Source organism: Notothenia rossii, assembly GCF_949606895.1.
Source record: "Notothenia rossii genome assembly, chromosome: 9".
Classification (NCBI taxonomy): Eukaryota; Metazoa; Chordata; class Actinopteri; order Perciformes; family Nototheniidae; genus Notothenia; species Notothenia rossii.
The window spans coordinates 67,536,918-67,563,525 of record NC_136907.1 but is presented as its reverse complement, the minus strand read 5'-3'; the positions used below and the strand labels follow the sequence as shown (position 1 = coordinate 67,563,525).

Here is a 26,608-nt window from a genome sequence, read left to right as displayed (position 1 = left end):
TCCATTAAATGTAGCAAGTGCTGTCAATGCAGTAACAACGATGCATTGTGTCTCCATGCAAATACTAAATGATCATCATTTGGGTTAGCTTCCTCGATTCTGCCACTTCCTGTTACTCTGAAATAAACTGGCAGTAGCTCCAGCCAGGAGATCTAATGTTCTGTTGCTACAATGGCCAGTGAGCAGGGTGTCCACGGGGTCTTAAAAAAGGTCTTGAAAGGTATTACATTTGACTTCAGGATTCCTGCATATACCCTGGTAATGCTCTTTGGGAGTCGAGGCGTGAATTGACCTGCAATTGCCTCTATTTGCAAATAAGCGCTATTATTCCAGCTTAGAGTGTGACTATGCCAAATCTGTTCTGCGGAGTGTTTACAATAAAGGATTAGGCTTTAAAGTCCAGCGCCACGCTCGGATGCTAATCTTCTGGCTACTGCTGCCGGTTGTACCTTTGTAAACACTGTTGTTAAGAATGTGCTGGATTGAAGGAATGAAAGTACTGAATGTATTTGGTTGATGTTTTAACAGACAATACAGAGGCAATGAGGGACAGATGAGGGAACTTCAGGACCAGCTTGAGGCCGAACAGTATTTTTCTGTAAGTATATACGCCTCCCAGGTGTCCGTGTCCTCTTTATGAAATGTGAAAGCCGACGACTAAACCGTTTGTCCTCCCTCAGACGCTTTACAAAACTCAGGTCAAGGAGCTAAAAGAGGAGATTGAGGAAAGGAACCGGCAGGTACAAGACACTCATAAAAAGGTGCAGGAGCTGTGCAGTGAAAGGTAAGAGACGCAACCATATTCACAGAATGCCTCAAGGCCATCACTTTATTGATGTTACCTCCCAAATATCAGTTTTACACATTGTTAAGAGCGTTTATCGGGGTGTTAGGATAACCAGCAGCTCTAAAAGGCATGCTTATTTGTTTGCCTTGTTTTTTTAACACATCAAACTGGTTTTCATTTCCGTACAAAAGGGACTCCCTGTCTGCCCAGCTGGATCTGACGGTGACCAAGGCCGAGTCAGAGCAGCTCGCCCGGGCTCTGCAGGAGGAGCAGTACTTTGAGCTCAGCCAGGAGAACAAGAAGGCCACAAGTAGACATAAGCAGGAGGTAGGGGAGAAGGAGTCGACTATTACACGGGTAAGCAAATCCAACATTTTTTGTATTTCCCTGCACAATACATATTATCTTAATTTGTTGTCTCAACCCTTACCTCAACAAGTGATAATATGGACTTTTCCCTGCAGCTTGAGGACTCCAATAAAACTCTGACCAAAGATGTGGAGATCCTCAGCAAAGAGAAGTCGGACTTAAGTGAGAAGCTTGGCACTCAGAATGAAGGTACTGTCCCTAACTTTGTTGATCTTCACATCTCTCGTTGCATTATGATAACCTTGTTAAGCGAGTCTCTCTTTCCTCGACAGAGTATGAAGCTCAGAAGGAAGAGATTGCAAATACAATCAAGGCCAACTATGAGAAGGTCCTGAACACGGAGCGCACACTGAAGACTCAGGTAAACACGGGGTCTTTTCACTCAGTTGTACACGCCAGTAAAGCGAGTGGGGAGTGGTGGCTGATGCTTTCCTTCTATCTGCCCACTTCAATATAAAGGCGGTGAACAAGCTGGCCGAGATCATGAACCGCAAGGACATGAAGCTGGACCACAAGAAGAAGGGCAGCACGGCCGACCTGCGGAAGAAGGAGAAGGAGAACCGCAAGCTTCAGCTGGATCTGAACCAGGAGAAGGAGAAGTTCAACCACATGGCCATCAAGTACCAGAAGGAGTTGGGCGAGATGCAGGCGGTAAGTCAACGAGTGTCAGTTTACAATAGTCCAGTACAGGGGGGTCCAAACGTTTTTCTCCGAGGGCCACAATGTACGAAGGGCTGGGCCACTCACTAGAGGTGAGGTATATTGGCTTATCAGTTAAGTTATAAGCGAATCAATCAAGTTTAAATAAATGATGCTTGATACTTGAAAATGCTTTAAGAAAAAAAACAGCCTACATCACAGCACTCCATAGGGTTTCATTTATTGTGTTAGCAATGTTTTGTTATAATACTGAGGCGTGTGGCGCAGTGGGTAGTGCGTTGGTGTTCGGATCATGGGAGCACAGGTTCAAACCAAGCCCCCAGGAAGTGTGCCAGACTCTGATGAAAATATTTGTTGTGTCCAAACGGCGGTACTACAATTTCCGCATCAGTCCGTGACGTCACCTGGCCCAGAAAGACTTTTCCCCGTTGACTAACATGGGGAAAGAGACGTCTGTAAATCAGCGGATGCTTTTTTTTAAACTAAATAAACTACTCACTATGAACTATTTTATAGCCTTTATTGGAATCATTCGGTCCTTAAAGTTGTAAAATGCACTAAAAGCCGAATCTAGATTTATTTTCTGTCTCCATTCATTCTACTGAGCCGAGAGTGGGAGTTCGGGGGGCGGGGCTTAAGGGGTGCATGCTCTGTGAGCGCACATGCGGGTTCTTCTGCTCTGACAGCTAGGCATGATGGGTAATCTGTGACGTTCCGCTCTCTCAAAAGTTGGGCCATTTTGCCTTCATGCGCCAATAAGCAGCTCTCATAGGAAAGAACGAGACCCCGCCTCCGACGCTGTATCCAGCTCTTATTATACATCCATGGTTCAAACCCCACTGCAGTCAGCATGTTGTTGTGTCCCTGAAGACACTTCACCCCAAATTACTCCTGTGGGGAATGCCCACAGTATTGAGTATGTACGTCGCTTTGGATAAAAGCATCTAACATGTAATGTAATAATAAGAGGAAATATGAACGGTACATTTCAAGCCTGTTATGTAAACAAGTTATTGGGCTTTTTTCTTAGATTTGTTGGAAAATGTTTTCTACTTTAATTAACTGAATTTATTTGGAAATGGGCTGATTAACACATGAATACTGTGTAATATATTTTTACATATAATTAAGAAGTTTCATTTGTGGGCCATATTTCATTATTCTTTTTTAATTAGCTGAGGGCCGATTCAAAATGGCCTGCGGGCCGCTTTTGCCCCCTGGGCCATAGTTTGGACACCCCTGGTCCAGTAAAAATAAAAAGAGACTCTATTATAAACCTCAATCTCATGGCTTTGATACCAACAGCAACTGACAGAGGAGTCCACGTATCGCAACGAGCTTCAAATGCAGCTGGACAGCAAGGAGAGCGACATCGAGCAGCTCCGGGAGAAACTGAACGACCTGCAGCTGCGCATGGACAACTCGAGCGTCACCAGCCTGCAGGCGGATGAGACGGACAGCAACCTCGCAGGTAGGGTCACCACTGACTGGACGATGATGCTGCCAATGTTACTTCACATCAGAAAGTCAAGTCCTAGATGCAGGAATCCTCAGCCGCCATTAAGTCTAAATAACGTTTTTTCATACCTTTCAAGGCATTGGTCTGGAAATCAAGTCTTATTGATACAAATCTAAACAATTAAAGCTTTCAAATGTTGGTGTTTGTTTACGGTTTCAGTTAGGTTTCACCGGTTGGACTGTTCACCCACCAACTTCATGCGTCATTTGAATGAAAGCAACAGAGGCCCTCTTGTTTCTTAAATATCACATTTTGATAAACATCATCCAAGATGTATTGGGTTGATAATGTGTATTCACCATTTCCTTGTTTTCAAATATGCGTAGATTTCTACAACTCCAGACTTGCCTAGTTTTGGTTACAATAGGTGCTACAATGTTCCTAAAAGAGTGTAATATGAAAAACTGAAACGGCTACTTTACCTTAAACGTAACGTGGAGTCAGATCAACAGACTGTGGTTTTTGGTTCACAAAGATGAGGAAGTCTTTCACGTTTAGTTTCTCTTCAATACTCACTGCTGTGTGATGATTAACAATTGTTTGCAAGTCACTCCTCTAACACATGTTATTCACTATGTGTGGTTGTAGGTCTGTTTTCATATACAGTATGATGGTGCCTGTGGTTAAATCGTTCTCTCTTTATTTCCCTCATGTCCAGTCGGTTCTCTACTTATCTTTGTAACGTCTATTCCTTTGTCCTCTGTGAGTAACTGAGTGGACAAGCCCCTCTTGCCTGGCCTGTGCTGCAGCTGTTGTGTGTCTTTTTGCCCCCTGATATTTTTTTATTAAAGTATTCTTTTATCAGAGGTGATATTAAAGGGAACTCAACAAGACTTTTGAAAGAAGCCTGATGGAGTAGTTTGGAACATATCCTTCCCAATTGTCAAAAACAGTCTGACCTAGGGCTGCACGATATATCGTGTCGCGACGACAATCGCGATATGCACATGCGCGATATTCACGTCGGACGTGCAATGTTTTATTTATTTATTTTTTAGGACTTGCGATATTAAGTAGGCAAATCAACTCATGTTACAATTATGTTGCTGCTTGCTACAAAAGGAAAACTTGCAAGGCTCTCATGTCAGAGGTACTTGAGTGAGTGACATGCCGGCTCTGCATGCACAGCAAACCACCAATCACAATCAAATCTCCAAAGCAAACAGACCCGGTGATTAAAGGTAAAAACACTGAATAAAGTCGTTTCATGTGTTTCTCCAGTTCGGCGCTGCTAACCGAGCTAGCTCAGCTTGTTGCTCTGATAACTTAAGATCCAGACGTCCGTGACTAAAATCCTTCATCCGGTAAATACAGTTAAAAAAATACCAATTGTATCGCATTAAAGTTCAAGAAAGGATGGTTTGCGGGAAAAAAACTGTCTTTTCTTCAATTCCTGTATGTTTTCATATCGCAATATATATCGCAGGGGGGGGGGGGGGGGGGAAACGCAATGTCAGTTTTTTCCACTATCGTGCAGCCCTAGTCCGACCAACATCATCTATAAGGCCTTTTTCAAGGGGATGTAAAGCAAAGATGCTGGCAGTGAGGTTGCTAAATGTCACAATGTCAGCACCAACGGTAAAGTAACCACATCAGAGGTTACCACGTTACTAAGCTCCGCCCCTTCTGAGGTTTACCGCCTTACACTCAGCACCTGTCAAAACACGTCTTAAAGCGGAAAAGGCTCTTTAAAGCTCCTCATAGGGCTGTGTGCTTCGAAAGACTTGACACTTGTGTTTTTCAGCATGTTCACCTAGAAGCACTGCTCGTTTGGACACAGAGAACTCCCTCACAGTGCCACATTTATGAGAGAAGCCCCTCTTAGTTCACTCGTCCCATTTTAACTTGTGTTGTTTTCAGCAGCATGCATTTGAAATGTATCATTTGAAATGTTTAAAAACCTGCATTGCGCACGGTTGTTTCTGTTAAAGGAGTGAGTGATTAAGGCCATTGAGTGTTAATAATCACTTATTCCTGCTTAAAGCTTCACCGTAATTTCAATTATGAAATCTTCCATGCTTTGCTAACTGTAGCAGGGACGTTTATGTCTTCCTCCTGCATGGGGGGGGGGGGGGTGTGTATTAGCATCATGGGATATCTAAACTCTTAATCACCTACTCCAGAGCAGTCACATTGACACCTGCTGTTCTGAAACGATAATGGATTTTGTCATTTTTGTCTCCAGTTGAGTTTGGATTCAACCACTGCATGGCCTTTTTTCCAAAGTACATTCAATCAACTGAATACATTTTAAAGTTTTGTTTCATCCGGGCTGCTTTTTCAGAATCCAGATTGGAGGGTTGGCTGTCCATTCCGAACCGTGCTAACATCAAGCGTTACGGCTGGAAGAAGCAGGTATGTCGTGCTTTATTTGTCCTTTCCTCTGCGCACCTGCATTGTGTTGAAGTATGTCACGGAGTGTGAAGAATGCTGCGAACCCCTTGAGGGCAATATCCGCCTTCCTCTCATTGTTCGCTTAAATATTTCCAGTATGTGGTGGTGAGCAGCAAGAAGATTCTGTTCTACAACGATGAGCAGGATAAGGAACAGTCCAATCCCTCAATGGTACTAGATATCGAGTAAGTATTTCTTTTGTCCTCCTTCATTTTGTGCTGCATGAAAAGCAATTATCCTCCAGAAGTCGTGTTTCAGGTTACGGTTTTTTTCTGGTATGAAATTAGGGCTGCTCAATTAATCGTATTTTAATCGCGATTACGATTATGGCTTGCAACGATTACGAAAACAACGTCATCGAAATAAAACGATTATTTTTTTTATTATTATTACTTTTTTTTTTTTTTTTTTTTGGGGGGGTTTCAGGTAATAAACTGTTAAAAACATACTGTTAAAAAAAAAATTCTCCAATAAATGGACGTTTTCGAAGTCAATGAATAATCGCATTTAATAATCGCAATTACAATTATTGACCCAAATAATCGAGATTATGATTTTTACCATAATCGAGCAGCCCTATATGAAATGACTCATGTTGTTTCTCCTTGCGCAGCAAACTGTTCCACGTGAGACCAGTCACACAAGGAGACGTGTACCGAGCCGAGACAGAAGAAATTCCAAGAATATTCCAGGTTGGATGCTCGAGATTTCTCTTAAATCCTCAAATTTGCAGTCTGCTTTAAAATGTTTGTTTTTAGTGCCGATTTGTTTCACAGAGGCCTTTGCTATGCCCTCAGAAATGTCTGTCTTGTGAGATTCCTTTGACGTACTCTTGTCTCGTTTCAGATTCTGTATGCCAATGAGGGAGAGTGCAGGAAGGAGGCGGACATGGAGACAGTCCCACAGGGCGACAAGACCAACTGTCTCCCACATAAAGGCCACGAGTTCATCCCCACGCTGTATCACTTCCCTTCCAACTGTGAGGCGTGCTCCAAGCCTCTGTGGCACGTCTTCAAGCCGCCTCCGGCCCTGGAGTGTCGCCGCTGCCACGTCAAGTGCCACAAAGACCACCTCGACAAAAAGGAGGACCTTATTGCTCCTTGCAAAGGTACAATCTTGGCGTTGTAGGCTGTTTTTCGAGAAGACAAGCTTACATAAACTCAATGTTTCAAGGTTCTTTCGTAAAAGCATTTGTGATTTCCCCAATGACTTTCGAAAATGAAATGTAGCAAAATGGGTTACTTGCAGAATGTCCCCCGGTTTCTTGTAAATAAACAAAAGTGATGTTATGTTTACATACGGCAACCAACGACAGGGGTGTTTATCGTGTCACAGGCGTAAATATGAATCCTATTGCACAGGAATAACAAAACGGGGACGCACTAAATAAACTCTATTGTGCTCCTAGAATCCAAAACCTCCACAAAAAACGTTTGATATTACATAACACTACCACCATTGTAACAGTAATTGCACGTTATATGTTATGTATATTTGACTTCCTGTTCTTAATCGTACGTAACATTTATTTGGTTGTGAGTAGCAGTGTCTTCACAGTCCTTTTTTAAATGAATACAGTACAATGAAATACCATGAAGAAGAGCTTAAACAAGTAGTCACTCGTATTTTATACATCACTGAATCTCTGGGGGTTTAGGCAAAACTAGCTATTTTTAAATATATCTTAGAGACCCTCCTTGTAATGTGGAGTAGTTTAGAGGTCGTCTTTGTCCGAACTGACTCTGCATCACCCTGTGCTCTCCCCTGCAGTACACTACGATGTGACCTCTGCCCGGGACATGCTCCTGCTGGCCCTGACCCAGGATGAGCAGAAGAAATGGATTGGCCACCTTGGAAAGAAGATTCCCAAGACCCCACCATCCACATTTTCAAGAGCCTCACCTCGTACCATGTCCACTCGCTCCGGACCAAACCAGTCCTTCCGGAAGAACCCTAAAAGCAATACAGGAAAGCTGAGGTAACTTGAACAAATTGTGACCAATGTTTAGGCTTTTGAGACACAATAAGGCACTGTACTCTTGTTGTAGGCGGTAAGTGAGGGTGTGCTGCCGTCAGAAGTCTTATTAGTTCCCTTCTGGTGGGCTGAGATGTGGTCAAGTCAGTCGCGTGACCTGCTGTTTGTCTCCTGTGTTGTAGCAGAGCGCAGTCCAGCCTCCAAGCAGCAGACACAACATCCAGCACTTGTTGACAGGAACTTCTTCACAAAGTGTTGATTTTTAGATTTTTCTCTACAGCTTTAAAACCCGTCTATTTATTAATTGTGTAACTGGGTGTTTCTAACACGAGACACTTCCTGGTTGGTTGGTTGGTTGCTTGCTTGGTTGACTCCTGGGCTCTTTCCAGTAGACACTTGGGTTTTTTCTAATTGGCACTAATGTTTTGTCGGGTTCAGTAACTAACTCGTAGACTTACTATGCAACTCTTCCTGAGAATGATCCACGTTAAGGATTTTGACATTACCTGTTGAACATGAGGCAATGGTGATAACGGTGTTGCAGTGTATGTTGACTTAGATTGGGATACTAACCAAGGCAAATATAATGTCGCTCTTTTACTGGACACCTGTCTCTGTTTTTGTTTTTTGTTTCAGCTAACCATCTGAACCCTTTGGATTTTTTTCTGGACTCTAAACTTTCTCTCCTTCCTCATCCTCAAAAGAAAAACAACTGGGATTCCTGAATTGCATAGAAAATTCATTAAAAAAGAAAATGTTTATCGATAAATATCCAGCGCTGGAAGATTGCAACACATGTCAGACGCAAGGCATCATGGACAATAAGAGGCCTGATACCCACCTCCATCACCTTTCCACATACAGAAGAAACGTCAGTCGACTCAACAAACTTGCAGCTCTCCATTTCTACCAGAAGATGGCACCCTCGTCTTGAAATAAAGATGGACAGTGGAGCGATGGAGGGACTCATGTCATGGAGACATACTGTGTTTAATGTTATATGACAGTTGTAATGGAAATGGGAAGGTTAATGGGGGTTTTGCTGGGACTCCTGCAAGTATGTGTTCAGTTTAAGGTACCGTCATACAGGGATTTGCAGATCTGCAGTGAGTGCTTGTGTCTTAAGGGTGGAAAAATGAATATCTATTTTATAATTTGTTTCCCCCTTCACATGACATATTCTCAAGCTAATGCAAGCATACTTCTGTTTTCAGGAACAAACACAAAAAGACAGATGCCTTCTTGTCATATCTCTGGCCTTTTTGCCTTTATTCGTATCACTCTGCAAGTCACTTATCAGGTTTTGGACATTGGGACATAAAGTATTAGATGTTTTGAGTATTGAGTGAGGAGCATGCAAGATCATCATTTAAATCTATGCATTATTTTTATTATTATAATTATTTTTATTGCTCCAAGCCATAAGGAATATTCCATTGTAATGGCATATAGGAGTCTTAAAACTTAATTGATTTTTTCTGTTTATTTGGTACATTGTCATTTTTTCTCGTATTGTTTTTTTTTTGTAATGTATTGCCTTACATTGATTCATAGATACATGGTTCAAAAGGAAAACATTAAGTTAACAAATGTAAAACTGCACTGTTTGAATTGTAAATTATTTGTAGACTAAACAGGTGTAGCATTTGGCCCACCTAGTGCCTTAACGTTTGGATATTGATTTTACTGCCATATCTGTTTTTCTTTTTTTCCTCCATAACAAGACAAATCTCAACTCTTCCATCATTTAGTTTTTTACGAAATTGCCACACGTGTGGTTTTATTGGAACATATTTTCTCTGGTTTAAATATATAAAATATATATATTAGATTTCCTCTTTATGGACACTTTGCAATAGAGTTGGCGTGTCAAAACAGAGTCCCTAGAATCAGTTCATATCATAAGACAAATTTCGGGATGGTGTACCTAAAGCGAGCCCACATGTGTCATTGATTGTCCTTGTTAACAATTACATGTTGTTTCTCTAACACGGTAATGTCCCGTTAATGCAAACCCCCTACAGTGTATATAATGAGAGACATGAGGATTATGGAATACCTCCGCAATCTTTTTATTTGTAACTTTGTGTTCAGTTAAAAAAAAAAGCACTGGAACTATGATCTATTCTTGTCTTGGATAATTTGCATGGTTAATTGCATTGAAGTCCGCACTGATGGATATGTCAATAAACATATCTTTATCATTCATTATAGTAGTTTTCACTACATATACCCACACACTGCACAGACATGTTATGAATCGATGTGTGCCCTCCATTAAGATTCATCCATCCATGGAGCATCAATAACAGGGATAAACAAACTCAGGTGAGTTTTTATATAATGCAGGGGATCACCTGCTAGGAATATTTAGGACTGAGCAAACCTCACTTACAACAGCCCTCCCATAAAGACTGTTATTAATATGCCTGACTGATCTGGGTGTGTGTAGTCTGGGAGCATTGCAAGCGGCAGGATTGCTAGTAGATTACAGCACGCATCGATAAATTCCCAGCGTGTTGTTGCAGCGTCATTCTGTTTGAATGAAGTTCAGACTGAGATCTAGCCAACTCTTCATTCGTGCCCCGGTGGATCGAAACAGGAAAAAACAAAGGGTTGAGGAAGTAAAAGGTTGCCTAATATGCCGGTGTATACAGGTAGGATAATGGATGAATACAACATATTCGTTGCCACTGGAAAATACTGGATAAACATGCACTCTTACACGTGTTTTAGTGCAGTAAATACATTTAGCATGCTAACTTTGCTAGTGTTAGCATGATATGCAGTTAGCATGCTAACGCTAGCAGGCAGTCTTTCAATCTTGTTAGGCCACTACTGGAGTTTTTATTATTATTCATAAAGTATTTAAAGACAGGGGGACATACAAAGGTGTAACGCTGCTAATGCCCTTTGTATGTGGAGTTTACAGTATGAGTTTGGTTTAGCCAGAACGGCTAACTGACATCTGACAAACCAAAAAGCAGCTACTGTTGCTAAGTGCCAGCTAATGCTAGCTATGTTAGCCAGGTAACAGTAAAGTAAGGTAGTTTAACAAGTTATTTAAATACATTGTATCTCGGCACAACCTTAAGATATTTATCTCGTATGTTTACGCAATGTAGTGCCGCCTTTTGATTTAACATCACGGATTTTACAATGTACAAAATCACGTCTAGCCTCGCTAACCAAGCTAGCCGAATCATGATTGTACACTTTAGAAACCCTTCACTGCAGTTGCAGCTTATTGGAGACAAACAAAGCCCACGGAACAGAATAGAGTTTACAATGTTAACATGATATCAATCTTATTTGGATTTCTAAAATGGCTGATCAACAGTTTTAATTAAGTGGACTGTCAGCCAAGCGGCGTTATATGTTTGCTTTCACTTTGTGCTTTTAGCTCAGTTGGACTGCAGCTATCTGGTTCCATGTAGCAGTTTAACCGTTACTGTTGCTAACTAGATGCTGTGTCATACATGGCAGCAGATTGACAAAGTCATGGTATTAACCTAACACTTACACTGACAGTCTAACGTATGCTTGTATACTATCCCTTGTCTTTTGTTTAGTAAATGTGAAATGGGGCAAAGAGAAGTTTGATGCAGTAGAGCTGAACACAGAGGAACCTCCCATGGTCTTCAAGGCTCAGCTCTTTGCCCTGTCAGGAGTTCAGCCCGACAGACAGAAGGTCATGGTGAAGGGAGGCACTCTGAAGGTACTGACAACGACAACAACAAAAACAACAACAACAACAACAACAACAACAACAGTCTTGTGGTTCTGTTTTGCATGTGAAGAAAATGTGTTCTGAAGGATTAGGGAATATTCCACTTTTTTCTTGTTTAGAAATTCCATAAAAAACATTCAACAATTGGTCCTACTTACAAGTATATCCTTTTTTAAGCCAGTGTATTCTAGACATCACATTGTTTTTCAAAACTATTAAAAAGCACAGACGATCCCTACCATTGTAAATGTTTACATGAACATCAAATGTGTGTTTTATTATAGGGTGAAAATAGTAACTTTACTGCCGTTTGAATTGTGTTTGTTGAACACTATAATGCTCAGCTGTTAAACAAACGAGAACCACAACACACTGAGCATTAAATGAAACCTTGTGCGAAGAAGGCTGTGTGCCATGGACAGGGTAGCCAAGTTGGAAAGTATTAAGATATACTGATACGTCATTGTTTTAATTACTTTCATTCATTCTTTTTCACACCACGGAAATGTAAAAGATGTATTCTTTTAACTGTTATTAATAAGCTAACCAATGCTTCGTTTTATTCTAGGATGATGAATGGGGAAACATTAAACTTAAAAATGTGAGTATTTGGATCTGTTTCATTGCACATTACAAGCAATTCTAAGTTCACAGACCTATACTACTAAATTCATTTTTTACAAATGGGTCATTTATTTCTGTGTGTTTCTACTTTTTGTAGGGAATGACCCTCCTGATGATGGGCTCAGCAGAAGCCCTCCCTGAGGAGCCCGCCGTCCGGCCCATGTTTGTAGAAGACATGACTGAGGAGCAGCTGGCCTCAGCGGTGAGTAAGCCTCAAAATTACCAGCCTAAAACAAATATGGTGATTGGTGTTTTGCGTACCGACCCTGCCAGTTAAACATGCTTACCCCATGTGATGTTTACCAAGTAGACAATGTTATATTTTAAATACACACTAATATGCACATATTGGGAAATCAGATTCACATCTTTGTTACGAAATGGTCAGTTCCTCACAGCAAAGACCTGTTTGTTCACAGAAAACATTTTCTGTGACGATGCCAGCTTTGGTTTAAAACCAAACCGAAGACAGATCCCTTTTGTTTTATTTATGTATATGTTTTGTAAATTGTATTTTACATTCATAACAATGTAGAGGAACTCATCCGTCTTTGTTATTTTCAGTTGGAGTTGCCCTGTGGGCTGACGAACCTGGGCAACACCTGCTACATGAATGCCACAGTGCAGTGCCTGCGCTCTGTGCCAGAGCTCAAAACTGCACTTAGGAGGTGGGTCGAGCCTCATTTCATAATGAATGCTTCAAAGCGGGCGTTTCCTATCCATCGGGGTTGTTTTTGTGGCTCCTGCTGAAACCTTCTCTCTCCCTGTAGGTATGCAGGTGCTCTGCGATCCTCAGGAGCAAGTGCCCCATCCCAATACATCACGGCAGGTATGAGGCATAGTGCATTTTTAACCCTGTGAAAACATGGCAACTAATGGTTTCAACGCTAATATCTTTCATCCTTTCATCCTCAGCCCTTCGTGACTTGTATGAGACCATGGAGAAGACCTCCTCCAGCCTGCCACCCATCATTTTGCTGCAGTTCCTTCACATGGCCTTTCCACAGTTCGCTGAGAAGGGGGACCAGGGACAGTACCTCCAGCAGGTGAGAAACTTCACCACACTAACTAACATTCATTCAGCCATGCATCAAATCCTGTACCTGCATTTTTCTCTGAATCAACTTAATTTTGTTCTCTCAGGATGCCAACGAGTGCTGGCTGCAGATGATGAGAGTGCTTCAGCAGAAGTTGGAGCCACTAGAGCCCGAGACTCCCATGGAGGTAAAGTATTTCTCTTTTTTTCTTTACCCTGTGCGCTGAAGGCGTTGTTTGAATAACATGTTCCACTTTTGTCTTTTAAACATTTAGACGGAGTCTGAGAGCGCAGCTGCCTCTGCCTCCACGAAGAAGAACCTCATTGACCAGTACTTCGGCGTAGAATTCGAAACCTCGTATCCTTGCAGCTGCCTCCGTTGATCACTTTTTTTTTAGGTTAGTCCTTGTTCAGTATAGTTTGACTGGAAGGTTTGGTCGTTAACAGTGATGTGCAATGTCATAGTTAAAGTTAGACCCGAGAAATGTCTCCCTGCTGTCACACTACTCCTCTTGGCTTTTTCTTAACCCCCGTGTTCAGTATGAAATGCACAGAGGCTGAGGACGAGGAGCCAATCAAAGGCAAGGAAAACCAGCTCCAGCTCAGCTGCTTCATCAACCAAGAAGTCAAATACCTTGCAACAGGACTAAGACTGGTACGTCCCGAAACAGGCGGCTTTACGCTTTTTAAAATGCATCGAAACAGGGGAGCACAACGTTTTGTTCAAGAGTCTAGAGAGTCATGCGACCATGGCTACCTTACATTTAACTGTTCAGTCAAATAACTAAATAAAATACATAAGACAACTGGAGGGTGATTCTTTTAGTTTCTAGAGGATTTAATTCCATTTTCTGCCTTTTTCTCTTTTCAGAGACTGCAGGAAGAAATCACAAAAATGTCTCCATCCTTGGAAAGAAATGCCATGTATATAAAATCTGTAAGTGTTTCTTTTTCCTTTACGCTTTCTTGGCCATTAACAGAAGTGGTAATGTCTACTCTTTATCTACAAACTCGATGTTAGTGTATGTTTACATTCTGAAATGTTTCCTACCTCTCCGCCTAGTCGAAACTCAGCCGCCTCCCTGCCTACTTGACTGTTCAAATGGTGCGGTTTTTCTACAAAGAGAAGGAGTCCGTCAATGCTAAAGTGCTTAAGGTCTGTACTGAGCCGTCACTATTGGTATTACTTACTTATCTGAAACGGGGACTGTTGACTAGAATTGAATGCAAAGTCTAAAGAAAGCAAAATGTTGTCTTATTGAAGGATGTCAAGTTCCCGCTCATGTTGGATGTCTACGAGCTGTGCACCGCGGAGGTCCAGGAGAAAATGCTCCCCATCAGGTCAAAGTTCAAGATGGTCGAGGACAAGAAGCTAGAGAATGCGCAGAAACAGGTAGAGCACATCTATAGCAACTTCTCTTGGTTAATTCTCTCTACCTTTCTTGCTCAGCTTGGTAGCATGAAAGCTCCCACATGATCATATCTTGTAATGCCAGTTCTGGAGATTTACACACCATTTTCTTTTGTACATTAGGTGGTGAAGAAACCGGATGGAGTTGCAGAAAAAGTGAAATATGAGCCCTTCTCCTTCCCTGATGGTATGTCTTTACACTCACTCAATGCCCAAAGGAATCTTACCATGATGTTATGTAGACAATATCAGCATAAAGGGGAAAGGTGTGTGTCATCAAAGACTAGGGTAGCATATATTAGCATTTATATTTAGCGCTTTGAGCACCATGAAAAGCACTATATAAATAACATGTATTATTAATATTATATTCCAGGTTCTGGCCGGGATGCTAAAGAATAAGAATCCCTTAATCAACATGGGTTTCTCTATCAAATGTAAACTGCTAAATAGGCACTTTCTTAACACCATAAGGGGGAATTGCTTTTAGCCGTCTGAAAAATCCGGTATTGCTGCCAAGAATCAGCGAAAAAAATATGTTGTCAAAAAGGCAGACAGTGATTCTTAATTTACTGAAAACTTTGAATTTACCAAAATGAAATGTCACGTCTCTAAAAGTGTTGAAATCCCTGCTACATTTTGTTGCATCAAACTCTGTTATCCATCTGCGATGTCACCTGAGGGTAGCTTATTTAAGGTCTGTTTGTGTCAATGATTATCCACGGTTGGATGAGTTGTGACACGCTGCTGCTTCTCCCGCAGACCTGGGCTCCAACAACAGCGGCTACTACGACCTGCAGGCTGTGCTCACACACCAGGGCCGCTCCAGCTCCTCAGGCCACTACCTGGGCTGGGTCAAGAGGAAAGAAGGTGAGCGGGGCTGTTTCACACTGGACCACATTCAGTATATATATATGACATATATATATATATATATATATATATATATATATGGTCATACAAGCCTAGAGGAAGCTAGACAGATGTTGAGGAACTTAAAGGTCAGCTATTATGCAAAATCATTGTTCATGTATTTTATACATCAACATGTGTCCCCTCTGAGTCAAGAGATTCTGAAAGTTTCAGGAAAAAAGATTCTCTCTCTTTTTGTCCTGATCCATTTCTATAAAAACCTGAATGAAAATGAGCTGATCAGATTTTGGCCACTTGATGATGTCATAACGATGTTTTGGCTTGTGTAACCATTAGCAACACCAAGGTAATCCCCCCCTCCTTATCACCTGAATCTCCTCCTAGAGCACCTTGTGTTCTTTTTAACCAAATATCTCGCAGAGGGGCGTGGCTCCTTATTTTCATCTAAAGTAAAAGTATCAGCACTTTGGAAACAGAGGGGATTATGGGATGCTGCAATGCACGATCTGTTTGGTATATATCTGAGACCTATAATATGTTGATGAGAAACAGTGTAATAGGGGACCTTTTTTAAATGTTTGCTGTGCTCTCTGCCTCAGATGAGTGGGTGAAGTTTGACGATGACAAGGTGAGCCTGGTCACCCCCGAGGACATCCTGCGGCTGTCCGGCGGGGGGGACTGGCATATAGCGTACGTTCTTCTGTACGGCCCCCGCAGGCTGGAAATCCTCCAAGAGGATCAGTAGCTGTGGAAGACATCCTCCAAGACAAAGACAACGAGTACAAAATGCCATTTCCAAGCACTGTCTGCATAGATGTGCAATAAAACTGGTGTCTTTAAAGATTTGATGACCTTAATTTTTTTTGTTTGTTTTTGTAACCAACACAGATGCTTGTAAAACAAATTCTGTCAAAAGGTGTTAAATATTCAACTATAGTGGGCTTTAAAAATTGAGATTTGACGAGAGGCAATCTCTGGACTGGATCTTTGAAAGAGGGTTTTCAGTCTAGCGCTGCAGTTTCATTAAATGTTTTATACACATTGTATATTTTTTAAAGCCTTTGCTAAGGTGCTCATATCATAAAAGCAAAATATTTCTCTTTAGTCATTTAATCAACGTGTACGAAAATGCCTAGCCAAGCCGCTGTCTGACATTCTGGCTTGTATCGTCTCAGATGTATTATGGAGGTTTTGACCTGCTGGGAAACTTGGGTTCAATCTCAGGTCTTTTCTTAAGTGCTTGGCTCACATCATCTCCTGGAATTGTTCTAAAATGTATTGACAGATGAGCTTCTTTCTGCCAAATCTTCACTAATGCTTTTTTTTGGGGGGGGAAGTGTGTGGGGAACCGGTTTAGAACAGGTTGTCCTTGTGTTGAACTGTGTGTTTAAATAAAGACTTGAGATTCAACCGTGATGGTTTACTCCACCAGCCTTGAACATTGTTCGACACTGATTTCAGACTCCTTAAGGAGGCTACGCTTCGCTGCTCTTCTCAACAGCCCGCCACATGTTTAAGCCCTAACCATAAACACTCTGTAAGTTATTGACCGATTGCTTTTCATAGGTGGTGAAAATAAACTGTTATACCAAAATGTGAGGGTCTTTTATGTGAGAATAATGAATGATCATACAATGATTTATTAAAAAAACATTTATTGGATTCACAGTTAAAAAAACAGTACGCTTTAACCGATACTACATACAAAAATGTAAGTCTCCCACTGTTTTTGTTGTAAAAAAAGATGCGGTGATCTCATGGAGGTACTGAATATTTAATTAGCGTAGAAGCTTAAGCCTCATTGAGGCAGTCGGCGATCTGGGAGAACCCTGCAGAGTTCAGAGCTGCCACCAGGCTCTCCACTGTAGCTTGGGCTCCCTCTCGATCCTGCCAGGCCACCAGCAGCAGCTTGGCCTGCATGTCAACATCTTCACTATCGGTCTCGATCTCTCGCATCTCCGCCGCCTTCATCTCCAGATGAGACGCCAGAGCCTTCCACTCTGCGCCCAGTTTGGCTGCTAAGTCATCCATCTGCTGGTTGGTCACCATCTTGCTCTGTATGCTCGGACCTGGAACAAAGACACAATAGGGACGATAAAAATAGACTGAGTGGAAATGAGCTTATAAGTGAAATAGGAGGCGATTTAATCATCACAATAGGACCTCAGTCAGAGAGGTCAAGATGGGGAATGTTGGATATGCATGCGTGTGAATATATCAATCTTAACCTTGTTGTAGAAACCTATAGATATGAATATAAACATGTATCATTGTGGGTGGGAACCTGAAAAAGACTTGAATAGTTTTCCAACTCACTGTCATTGCTGTCTTTGAGGAGGTTGTCTCCGTTATCATCATCATCCTCTTCTCCTGTCTTGATCTCTTCAGAGGGAATATCCTTCTGCACGCATCCAATCAAAAAACAGAATCAGCCTTTGCCAACAGATTGAGAGCAGCATAATGTCTTCTTTCTAAAGTCAAACTGAAGTCCTCACCGGCAGTTCTTTGGCCAGCTTGCTGACCATGCTGTCGAGGTAGTCTGCCAGGCTCTTGAACTTCTGATTGGTCGGTTGAAAGAAGTGAGGACTTCTCCTGGACAGCAGCCTCAGAGCGCGCCAGCCGTAGTTTGGGTTCCTCACGACCCTGTAATTATTGACAGCGACGAGCAGAAGAGTCACACAAACGCACACAGAGAGTGGGAATCGAGCCAGCAATGATCTTTCAATGAGGGGGGGCTCGTTCAAAATGTCTGCTACAGCGCAAACTTACTTATACTCATCCTCCACCATGTTAGTAGGGTCGGCCTGTTCGATAGCCTCCGTAAAGAATTCGTCCAATGATGGCATGAACTCCCTGAATGAAAGAAATTAGATTGAAAAAACAAACTTTTCAATATTTACAGAAAGGGAAATGTTTTGTTCTCTCGATGTACCTGCTGTCTGACTTGCAGGCATCCATGTTGTCGTGGTGCAGGTTCCACAGCCGAGTCAACTCATCACTAAGGAAACACAGAGGAGTGGGAGTTATGTATACTGACCTACTGCATGTTATTACAGTGTTTCAAACTGAGGCAGACTACTACACCACTCCTGGATTAGATCACGTACTTTCCCATAAATATTTTGGCGTCCGGCCCTTTCCCGAGGAAGTCTTCTGGGGCTTGTCTTTTCCTCGTGGGTCTTTTGGGTTTGTCATCGACTGTCCTGTTGAAGAGAAGTGGAACCAACTGTCACTGTGCCAGCCTACACCAAGCTCACACAACACTATATGTTGTTGTAATAATGGGTGAATGAAGGCATTTCAATAATGATCTTCTCTACCTTTCTTTCACAAAGCTCGGGCAGCCCTCATTTTTCCAGCCATTCCAGTTCTCCTCTGTGTTGAGGATATGCTGTCGAGAAGAACGTTTTCTAGCGTCACTCGTGAACTCTTACAACAAACCTCATTTAATATTGAATGATAGTTTTCCAAAAGCATGGCTTACCTCCACCATGGTGGCAAACTTGTCTCCATCAGGAGGGATCTCTTTCAGCAGCTGCAAGACAACACTCACAGATCACTATACTTGTCTCTTGACGCCATGAAACTATATCTCAGAAGCTTACCAAATGGAAACAGTGTCATCAGTTTTGCTAGATATCGCTGGATAGAATAATGTTTGTCATCGTGATTTAGGACTGACCTGATAAACCAGTTTAGTCGTCTCCTCGATCCACGCGCTCTGGTCATCGTGCAGAACACAGCTGGAGCTGTATAGGATAAAGACAGAACACGTTATGAATCCTATGAGGACTTTTGTGGAATCTTTTGTTTTGAAGGTCCGAGCAGAGACATGCTTTACCTCTTGAACTTGACCTGACCCTTCAGGTACTGGAAGAGGATGAGGTACTGCAGCAGGATGTGCCGCCTGAAGTTACTGTCGCTGAGCTGCAAGTCCATCAGCTGGAGAGGAAGAGCGAAACAGAAAAATGAGGTCGTGTCCAACACAGATCGCATTACCACAAATTAACATATTCAAGTCGAAGGAAACCAGTGATACTAAATAACCTTTCTGTTTGATATTGGTATGGACACATTGTGAAGTCACCTTCCTACAGAACAAAGTAGTATCAACATATACACTAATTAACCCTACTGTGTGAGCCCGTTGTTTACGAAGTGGAAACAACGGTCAAAATGTGAATTCATTAAGAATGTGAAGAAGATGGTGAAAAGTCTGAATCTGCAATCCCAGGTTGTTATGGCAACATCTTGACACCTAATGCCGTGTGATGAGACCAGATCAAGTGGGTAGTGGCGTGATGGAACTGGAAATGGAATCCCCAGTTGTGAATCTGTCCAAATGAACCCTTGTATCAAAGAAATGCCTAACTTTGGGATTCCTTTTGTTCGTTTAGTATGATCTTAAGCACGGTTAAGGGATCATAACAATGACTTCTGGGCCTACAAGCTTGTTTTCTCACCTTCTCATTGGTTAGAAACTTGGCGAAGTAGACGTCTTCTCCAGATGCCCTCAGCTCCTCCAGCTTTCTCTTAGAGGCCTGCATGTCATCCAACTTAAAGCTCTTGAACACGGCCAATGTCTCTTCGGAGAACTGTGCGGGACAAAAAGCCATTTACATCGGAAGTTGCTTCTAAGCTTTAAAAACGGAGAGCAAGGAAGGCAAATTGAATTACCTTAAGGAAGGTCATCCAGGAGAATTTATCGTAACACTGCACAGGGTTTCTGAAGTAGTCCTGCAGGGTCCAGAACTTTCTGTACAAGTTGTAGTCAATGGGAATGGAGCTGAAGGGAACAATAGGGTTACGGTCACTTTTTCTAAACCTAGAAACAGACACATGTCATTTAAATACATATTGTGTTATTGTGTATTAAAGAGCTTACCACGGTGCCGGAGCATCATCCTCTCCCATTTCTCCTTCCTCCACCTCCATGCCATCTTCCTTTTCCTCTGTGTGCTATAAACATGGAAAAAACGAAATCAGTTTAAACACAATTTCCACATAAAATAGAACATTTGAACAGTCGTTATGAGGCTTTAACACTTTACCTTCAGGCCGAGAGTGCTTTCTTGTTCATTTTTGTTGAACACTGTTATATTTTCCAGATTAAACTGGCTCTGCAGATTGAGACCTGGAAAAGACAAATAGAAAAGCATTATATAAAAGACATCATAAACAATGCTATAAGTAACATCTATGAGTAGTTCAGTTGTTTGGTTCATTCAAAGATCATCTACACAAACGCTGTTTACCTGATTTCTCCGACAGAGGGAAGAGACGTGCCAGGAAAAGCTGGATTCGCCCACAGAAGACGGTATTCTGGGATTTGGACAGCCTTCTTAAAAGATCTACAGAGATTAAGAGGTGTGTTATAAAACGCGATCACATTGAAACATCTTCAACAAGAAGGAACAACTATCCTCACCGTTACACATCCGCAGCAAGTAGTTCTTCCCGGCAGTGTAGAAGGAGTTCTAGTAGAATGGAAAATAGGAGAGTACATTAAATGATCTACGCTGAATAACTGCAGCATTACGTTTAATGAGAGGCTTTTCTTTTTACCGATTTCCAGGTGGAAACATTCTTCTCAACAAAAGAAAAGATTCTGTCACATTGGTCGAGAGGGAGACAGTCCAGCACGTCTCCCAGCAGAAGGAAAGGAGTTGTAGCAGAACAGATGCCTACATGAAGAGAGGAGGGAAAGCATGATTAAACATCTTAAGCTTTGTGCGAAGTTTCAAAGCTTGCATCAAAGACTGAAGGAACATTATGTTACAGTTTGTGTGCAACCATATTAGGACAGGATTATGATGGCAGCAGTCAAATCGAAACATGTTATAACACCGGAGCAGCAGGGCCAGGTAAGGGACATTTATACAGTGTTTTGGGACTTGAATCATTAAAGTCACTAACATACAATAGAGCCCGGCAAAGTAATGCTATAAAAAACAACATTCAATCCTTTAAATGTATATATTGTAATGTCTACATTTTCTTTCATCTCTCTGTTGATTATGAATGTACATAGTATTGTGTGTCTGTTTGAAAGAAAGCTGAGTTAAAACAGGCGGTTAATACTTCTTTCTGAGTGTTTTGTAACAACATGCCGTGTGGGCAATTTTAATAGTTAGAAACAAAACAAGTATTCTGTAATTCCCAAGCCAAAAATACACAGTCACAAACCTTCTGTAACTGCATCAATACTCAGGTAGATCAGAGACAGGTATTCATCACAGTTGGCCTTCTGCTCAACCTGAAGACAATAACAAAAACAACAACAACGTCTAGTTTATACACATCTTGTATCGTATATTAGGATTTATTACATTCAAATAGACCTATTTTACTTACAATCTGATCACCAAGAACCCCCCTCAGCGCCTGGTCAAATGTGGTCTTCTTTTCTGCCTCACTATGAAACACAAGGAACATTTAACAGTTATATTAAAAGGACATTTCATTGATGTAGTCATAACATCTACAGAGATAAACGTTACTTACTGTCCAGGAAACTGGTTGAAAGCATTTACCAAAGGTTTGCTAGTTTTACCAATTAGTGCATTTCTGGCAGACGCCTGTTGGTGAAGAGAACATAATGAGAGAACATGTATGTTAGATATCGTTTTCTTAGCTTAGCTTAGCATTTGCTCCATGCTATGATAACATTAGTTAGCTAACAGAACAAGCAGTGAAACGCCTGTTACGTAGCTATGGTGTAAATTACGGCATATAGCATAACATAAAACTCCATTCAAGGAAGAAAAGTGATTATTCTCACCGTAAATTTGTCTTTAGCGTCCACAAAATTAAATAAGGAGGGCGACATCTTTACACCGTTGCAACCGGAAGTGCCACTGAACATCCGGTTTCTTCTTCTTCTTCTCTTGGTTTTTGGCAGATTGCAAACAACTTTAAGGTGCATACCACCACCTACTGTACAAGGGTGTGTATCACCATATCATCCTATCACCACTTGTGGAATTATACCACTGTGTTTACGTTGTTTTAAATTCTTCCAATAAATCCATAAATCAATAAATCCCGTTTCACTGAAATACTTAAGAATGCCCATCCTGGTAGCTCTTACCCCATCACCTTCTGTTCCCCGTATCCCCATCAGGCTCCACTCCCTTCCTGCCTCTCTGAACCTGTCTCTTCGTTTACCCCTCTCTGTTTTGTACATGTTGCAGAGTAATAGGATGTATTCCACATTTTCTTTCACTCCACACCCCCTGCATTCTTCAACTTCACTTTTTACCATTATAAACATTGCGCCGTTTAATCCTGTATGATCCAATCTGAGTCTAGTGATGATGATCTCCTCCCGTCTGTTCCTTTCTGTATAGACCTTTGTTATGACTGATTTCTGTAACTTGTGTTTTGTCGACGATCATGTTTGTCTTTATTTTAACAGAGACATAAAAACGTAACTATGTGTTTTCTTATAATCTACTATGATAAATTACACTATGATAAATACATCCAATAAAAAACATTCATTTTTATGAGCAAGTAAACTGAATGTTGTCATTTCAAATGTTTTTTGTTTAATATAACAGCTCAGTTGTTTTTTAGATTAAATACTGCTAATATTGAGTCTGAATAGCATTAATGTTCTCAGATCATCTAGATCATATTGAGCACACTTGAAGGAATATCATGATATAAAAATATATAAAATAGAGGATTAATTAGTCTGCATGCAGACCTTAATACATTTTAGACCAGAGGGTGTCAGTGTTGCACACTATTTGTGTCCGTTATGTTGAAGCGTTCAGACCATGCACTGTGTGTGCGTGTGTGTGTGTGTGTGTGTGTGTGTGTGTGTGTGTGTGTGTGTGTGTGTGTGTGTGTGTGTGTGTGTGTGTGTGTGTGTGTGTGTGTGTGTGTGTGTGTGTGTGTGTGTGTGTATGAGTGAGTGAGTGTGAGTGGACGCTCTGTGCCTATGTCAGGATAAATCTGAAATCCACCCTTTCCTGATGATAATCCCTGTACAATTTTACGTAACATCGGCGTGCAGACTGACATAAATGCATGTCTATTTAATGTTGCTCACTCATTAGAATTATTGTAAAAAAACTTCACTTATTAATTGTTGGTCCCATGATGTTATGTTTTATGTCTCCTTGGTGGTTAGGGACATTGCTTGCCTGTGGCCTTTGTGAGCAGGGTTCACAGAGGTCACAGCTAACATACTCATGTTTTTTGCTTCTGTGTTTGTGTGTGCACACTGCTGTGATATGATTGTCCAATTTAAATCAGTTTAATAAACTACAGAGCTGCCTGCAGGGCCTGCTTTTTTGAAGATTTACAGTAGGCTACAGTTCAACAATGTCACAAAGCACATAGGACCAGCAGAGCATTACACTGAGACGGCAATCATTAAATGTCCAATCCATCCTTCCTGGTATATAATTCACATACAGAATCGTTTTTTTTTTAAAAACAATTTGCTAGGTCAAGTTGGACATGTGTGGGTTTTTTTCCAGAATCAAAGTCAGACTTTACTTTCATATTACATGAGCACAAGGACTGTGTCTGTTATATTTACAATTACTATTGAGTTAAGCAAATTGTTGTTGCTATGCTTTAAATCACATTTTAACCCTTAGATGCATAAGTGGCTCTTTTTGGGCCTGGTGAGGTGGTTTTCTTGAAGTGTCTTTGTAATTACATTTTTTTATCATTTCATATTCCAGCTATTCCTCAAAAAACATGTTTTGGATATCATGCCATTCAAATTTTAAATTTAGATGTTATGCATTTTAAGAAATTGTAGTTTTTGTATTACGACCCCAAGCTTCCATAAGTGGGTCTTTTTGGGCCTGGTAAGGTGGTTTTCTTGAAGTATCTTTGTAATTACATTTTTTTATCATTTCATATTCCAGCTATTCCTCAAAAAACATGTTTTGGATATCATGCCATTCACATTTTAAATTTACATTTTAAGAAATTGCATTTTTGTATTACTACCCCAATAATATGTTCAAAACGTTTTTTTTCAAAATGTAAAAAAAATGTCTAAAATTATAAATTGCGAAAAATTAAATATAAAATATTTCTAATGTGAACCAAAATATAATACTTAATATTATACAAGTGATTTCTCTTAACCAAGATGATAAAAATGGCATAAAATCACATATTATTCTAATACGGGTTCTTTTAGACCCACTTATGGAAGAGTGTAGGGTCCAGTCACTTGTGCATCTAAATTAATGAATTATAGAGCAATAACAGGTTTCATTATTTTTTGTATTGTTGGTGGTGAGGTTAGCCTTTGGTTTTCATGAATCCCAGACTATGCTTTTAACTTTGACAGAACCAATGGGAACACTGTGTTTTGATCTGTGTTTGTTTACCAAGCAGTTTCGGGTCAGGGCCTCTGTAGTAGATTGTAGAAGTGGGACCATTCACCTTCTGCACCATCTGACAAGCGTTTATCCCTGCCGACACAAACACTGTTAACTGCACCTAAAAGTCTTGAGCCAAAGTTTTTAGAAAAATACCAAGGTTGTGAAAACGTACTGTATGTCAGTGGAGTCATCTAGAAAGAGCTGAGGGAATCATATCATCATGTCTGTATGAGCGCAGTAGTCATGAGTAGACAAAGTGAGAACTGTTTTTTCCTGCGGTTTTGATTGGCACCTTGTTTTTTAAACACGGAGTTCTGCACGTAGTTCCAAAGATATATAACTGTGCCCCAACCCCCCACAGGCCCTTTTTCTGACACATAGTTTATTTAACTTCTGCCAAAAAGTGATGAAAAGCAGAGAGGGCGTGAGTCGGGCAAGTAGCTTACAGATAAGGGCCCAGCATCAGAAACTATGTTGAGACAGGGGGGTAGGGTTACAAATGTTAAGAGAAGATACTCCGTGTTCTGCTAAGCAAGTCAATGTATGGAGGTGTCACTCCATTGTTCTTTTTTTTTTTTTACAATATGTTCCATAAAAAACAAGCAAAAAATATCTTAGTCTGTCTCCTAACGTTTTTGGTGCCCATGTTCCTTCTGCAGACTTAAGTCCTGTAGAGCAGGACACACATAGTTTTGTTTTTAAAAAGGCTTGGTTTCTAAAACAACTGTTCACTGGAGCGTTCAGCAAATATTACTCAAACTGAAGTAAATAGTATTTGTGCAGGAATAATTGCAGTCTCGGTTAATACACATTTGAACAGCTAGTTATTTCTGTACTGCACTAGGACAGTGTTTGTGCAATTTGACTGGAAATAAGCTACAATGACATGTTCATTGTAATAAAGGAACATGACAGTATGGCTGATTGAGGTATTTTCCATTGTTTAAAGTATGTTGCACAGAGGAATTTATTTCATGCTTTGGCTGTAGTTTCAATTCATTGATGGTTTGCATCTTTGTTTGTATCAAAGAAGCCTTTGAGAATGTACAGGAGATGTGTTAGACAGGCAATTTTTTTGTGTTGAGTATAATTACGTCACTCTGAAAGCAGGTTAAGCCTTCATTCCCAATTGTTTATTGTGTCTAGATAACTATAATGAGAGCACCAGTAAACACTCTTTCATGCCAAATCATGGAATAATCAAGCACAACATGAGAGCCAAAATAATTTGATGAAGGACGGTCTCAGACAAAATGACTGAAGGGCAACAAAAAGAGCATTGTCCATGTTGTTGAGGACAAACTTCAAAACAAGAGGCTAAACACAATGCCCTGACCTCTGAGGTTGAGCAAACAAAGAGTGGAGATTTTAGATTGGCCACTGTCACATGACCAGCCGCTGAAATCCCATCATAAAAATCCATGAGAAGAAGAGTTGAGTCGTATAAGAGAGATAAACCCAAGCGCGGTTATCATTCATTGATGCATTTAATAGCATTATGCACGTTAGTAGGTTTATGAGGAGGCAAACTGACACAGTTATAATTATATTCACTGGGGCAGAGAAATATTCCTCTTTGAAAGGAGGAAAGCCATGAAGAATGATATATTTAGTGAGAGTATCTTTATTCGGATTGTTGCACTGCATACTTTTGTTCCTTGTTACAGAAGGAAGTCATAGATAAGAGCTGCTGCTATGCCTCCGAACATTGGCCCCAGCAAGTCCACCTGGAATGAAAGCAGAGATCTGCTACATTTGTCTTTGACAAAGTGAAATGGGATTTTAGAGAAAAAAAAGCTTCAAATAGTTTACTGATATTAGCCATGGGTCATCCATTTCACTTCTTATCAGAGCTGTTTCAAAGGAGCAGG

At 40.9% G+C, this 26,608-nt stretch overlaps 3 protein-coding genes across 5 annotated transcripts in view; 2 read left to right on the top strand and 1 right to left on the bottom strand.

Annotated features, from left to right (window-relative positions):
• The window catches only part of rock1 (Rho-associated, coiled-coil containing protein kinase 1), a 36,526-nt gene extending 26,616 nt beyond the window's left edge, over positions 1-9,910 (top strand). The window contains exons 21-34 of one of the 3 annotated variants that reach the window (XM_079650196.1): positions 529-598; positions 681-784; positions 979-1,144; positions 1,252-1,345; positions 1,429-1,517; positions 1,616-1,807; positions 3,122-3,287; positions 5,620-5,690; positions 5,826-5,914; positions 6,343-6,421; positions 6,576-6,837; positions 7,500-7,707; positions 7,887-7,956; positions 8,341-9,910. In XM_079650196.1, the coding sequence (XP_079506322.1) occupies positions 529-598; positions 681-784; positions 979-1,144; positions 1,252-1,345; positions 1,429-1,517; positions 1,616-1,807; positions 3,122-3,287; positions 5,620-5,690; positions 5,826-5,914; positions 6,343-6,421; positions 6,576-6,837; positions 7,500-7,707; positions 7,887-7,938 (1,642 nt within the window). In that variant the 3' untranslated portion in view covers positions 7,939-7,956; positions 8,341-9,910. Of the gene's footprint in view, positions 1-528; positions 599-680; positions 785-978; positions 1,145-1,251; positions 1,346-1,428; positions 1,518-1,615; positions 1,808-3,121; positions 3,288-3,993; positions 4,257-5,619; positions 5,691-5,825; positions 5,915-6,342; positions 6,422-6,575; positions 6,838-7,499; positions 7,708-7,886; positions 7,957-8,340 lie in introns of those variants that run through there. The other 2 variants (XM_079650197.1, XM_079650198.1) reach the window with 2 other exon arrangements.
• Positions 9,911-10,151: 241 nt separating this feature from the next.
• Positions 10,152-16,817, top strand: usp14 (ubiquitin specific peptidase 14 (tRNA-guanine transglycosylase)). Its single transcript, XM_079650200.1, has 16 exons — positions 10,152-10,361; positions 11,277-11,422; positions 12,003-12,035; positions 12,156-12,260; positions 12,623-12,726; positions 12,829-12,887; positions 12,974-13,104; positions 13,202-13,282; positions 13,370-13,452; positions 13,635-13,749; positions 13,966-14,031; positions 14,158-14,250; positions 14,359-14,487; positions 14,629-14,692; positions 15,268-15,375; positions 15,978-16,817. Exons 1-16 carry the CDS (start codon positions 10,346-10,348, stop codon positions 16,121-16,123), a joined length of 1,479 nt encoding a protein of 492 aa, XP_079506326.1. The 5' UTR covers positions 10,152-10,345; the 3' UTR covers positions 16,124-16,817.
• Positions 16,818-17,115: 298 nt separating this feature from the next.
• Positions 17,116-22,744, bottom strand: thoc1 (THO complex 1). The gene is made up of 21 exons (XM_079650199.1): positions 22,160-22,744; positions 21,883-21,956; positions 21,733-21,793; positions 21,565-21,634; positions 20,944-21,062; positions 20,807-20,855; positions 20,634-20,729; positions 20,430-20,512; positions 20,264-20,337; positions 20,056-20,164; positions 19,842-19,973; positions 19,220-19,320; positions 19,061-19,127; positions 18,863-18,913; positions 18,699-18,769; positions 18,486-18,581; positions 18,311-18,376; positions 18,148-18,231; positions 17,874-18,021; positions 17,695-17,779; positions 17,116-17,447 (listed from the first exon to the last, which is right to left on the bottom strand). Exons 1-21 carry the CDS (start codon positions 22,301-22,303, stop codon positions 17,170-17,172), a joined length of 2,058 nt encoding a protein of 685 aa, XP_079506325.1. The 5' UTR covers positions 22,304-22,744; the 3' UTR covers positions 17,116-17,169.
• Positions 22,745-26,608: the final 3,864 nt, after the last annotated feature.

What these genes read in the sequence shown, in the direction of transcription:
- usp14 (XM_079650200.1), top strand. An exon ending in TTGCAACAGGACTAAGACTG is followed by an intron (nt 13,750 to 13,965) that starts GTACGTCCCGAA and finishes TTCTCTTTTCAG; the next exon opens with AGACTGCAGGAAGAAATCAC. An exon ending in TCAATGCTAAAGTGCTTAAG is followed by an intron (nt 14,251 to 14,358) that starts GTCTGTACTGAG and finishes GTCTTATTGAAG; the next exon opens with GATGTCAAGTTCCCGCTCAT.
- thoc1 (XM_079650199.1), bottom strand. Translation starts at nt 22,303, where the DNA reads ATGCACCTTAAAGTTGTTTGCAATCTGCCAAAAACCAAGAGAAGAAGA. An exon ending in GGGTTCTTGGTGATCAGATT is followed by an intron (nt 21,635 to 21,732) that starts GTAAGTAAAATA and finishes TATTGTCTTCAG; the next exon opens with GTTGAGCAGAAGGCCAACTG. An exon ending in GCCTGCAAGTCAGACAGCAG is followed by an intron (nt 18,232 to 18,310) that starts GTACATCGAGAG and finishes TCTTTCATTCAG; the next exon opens with GGAGTTCATGCCATCATTGG.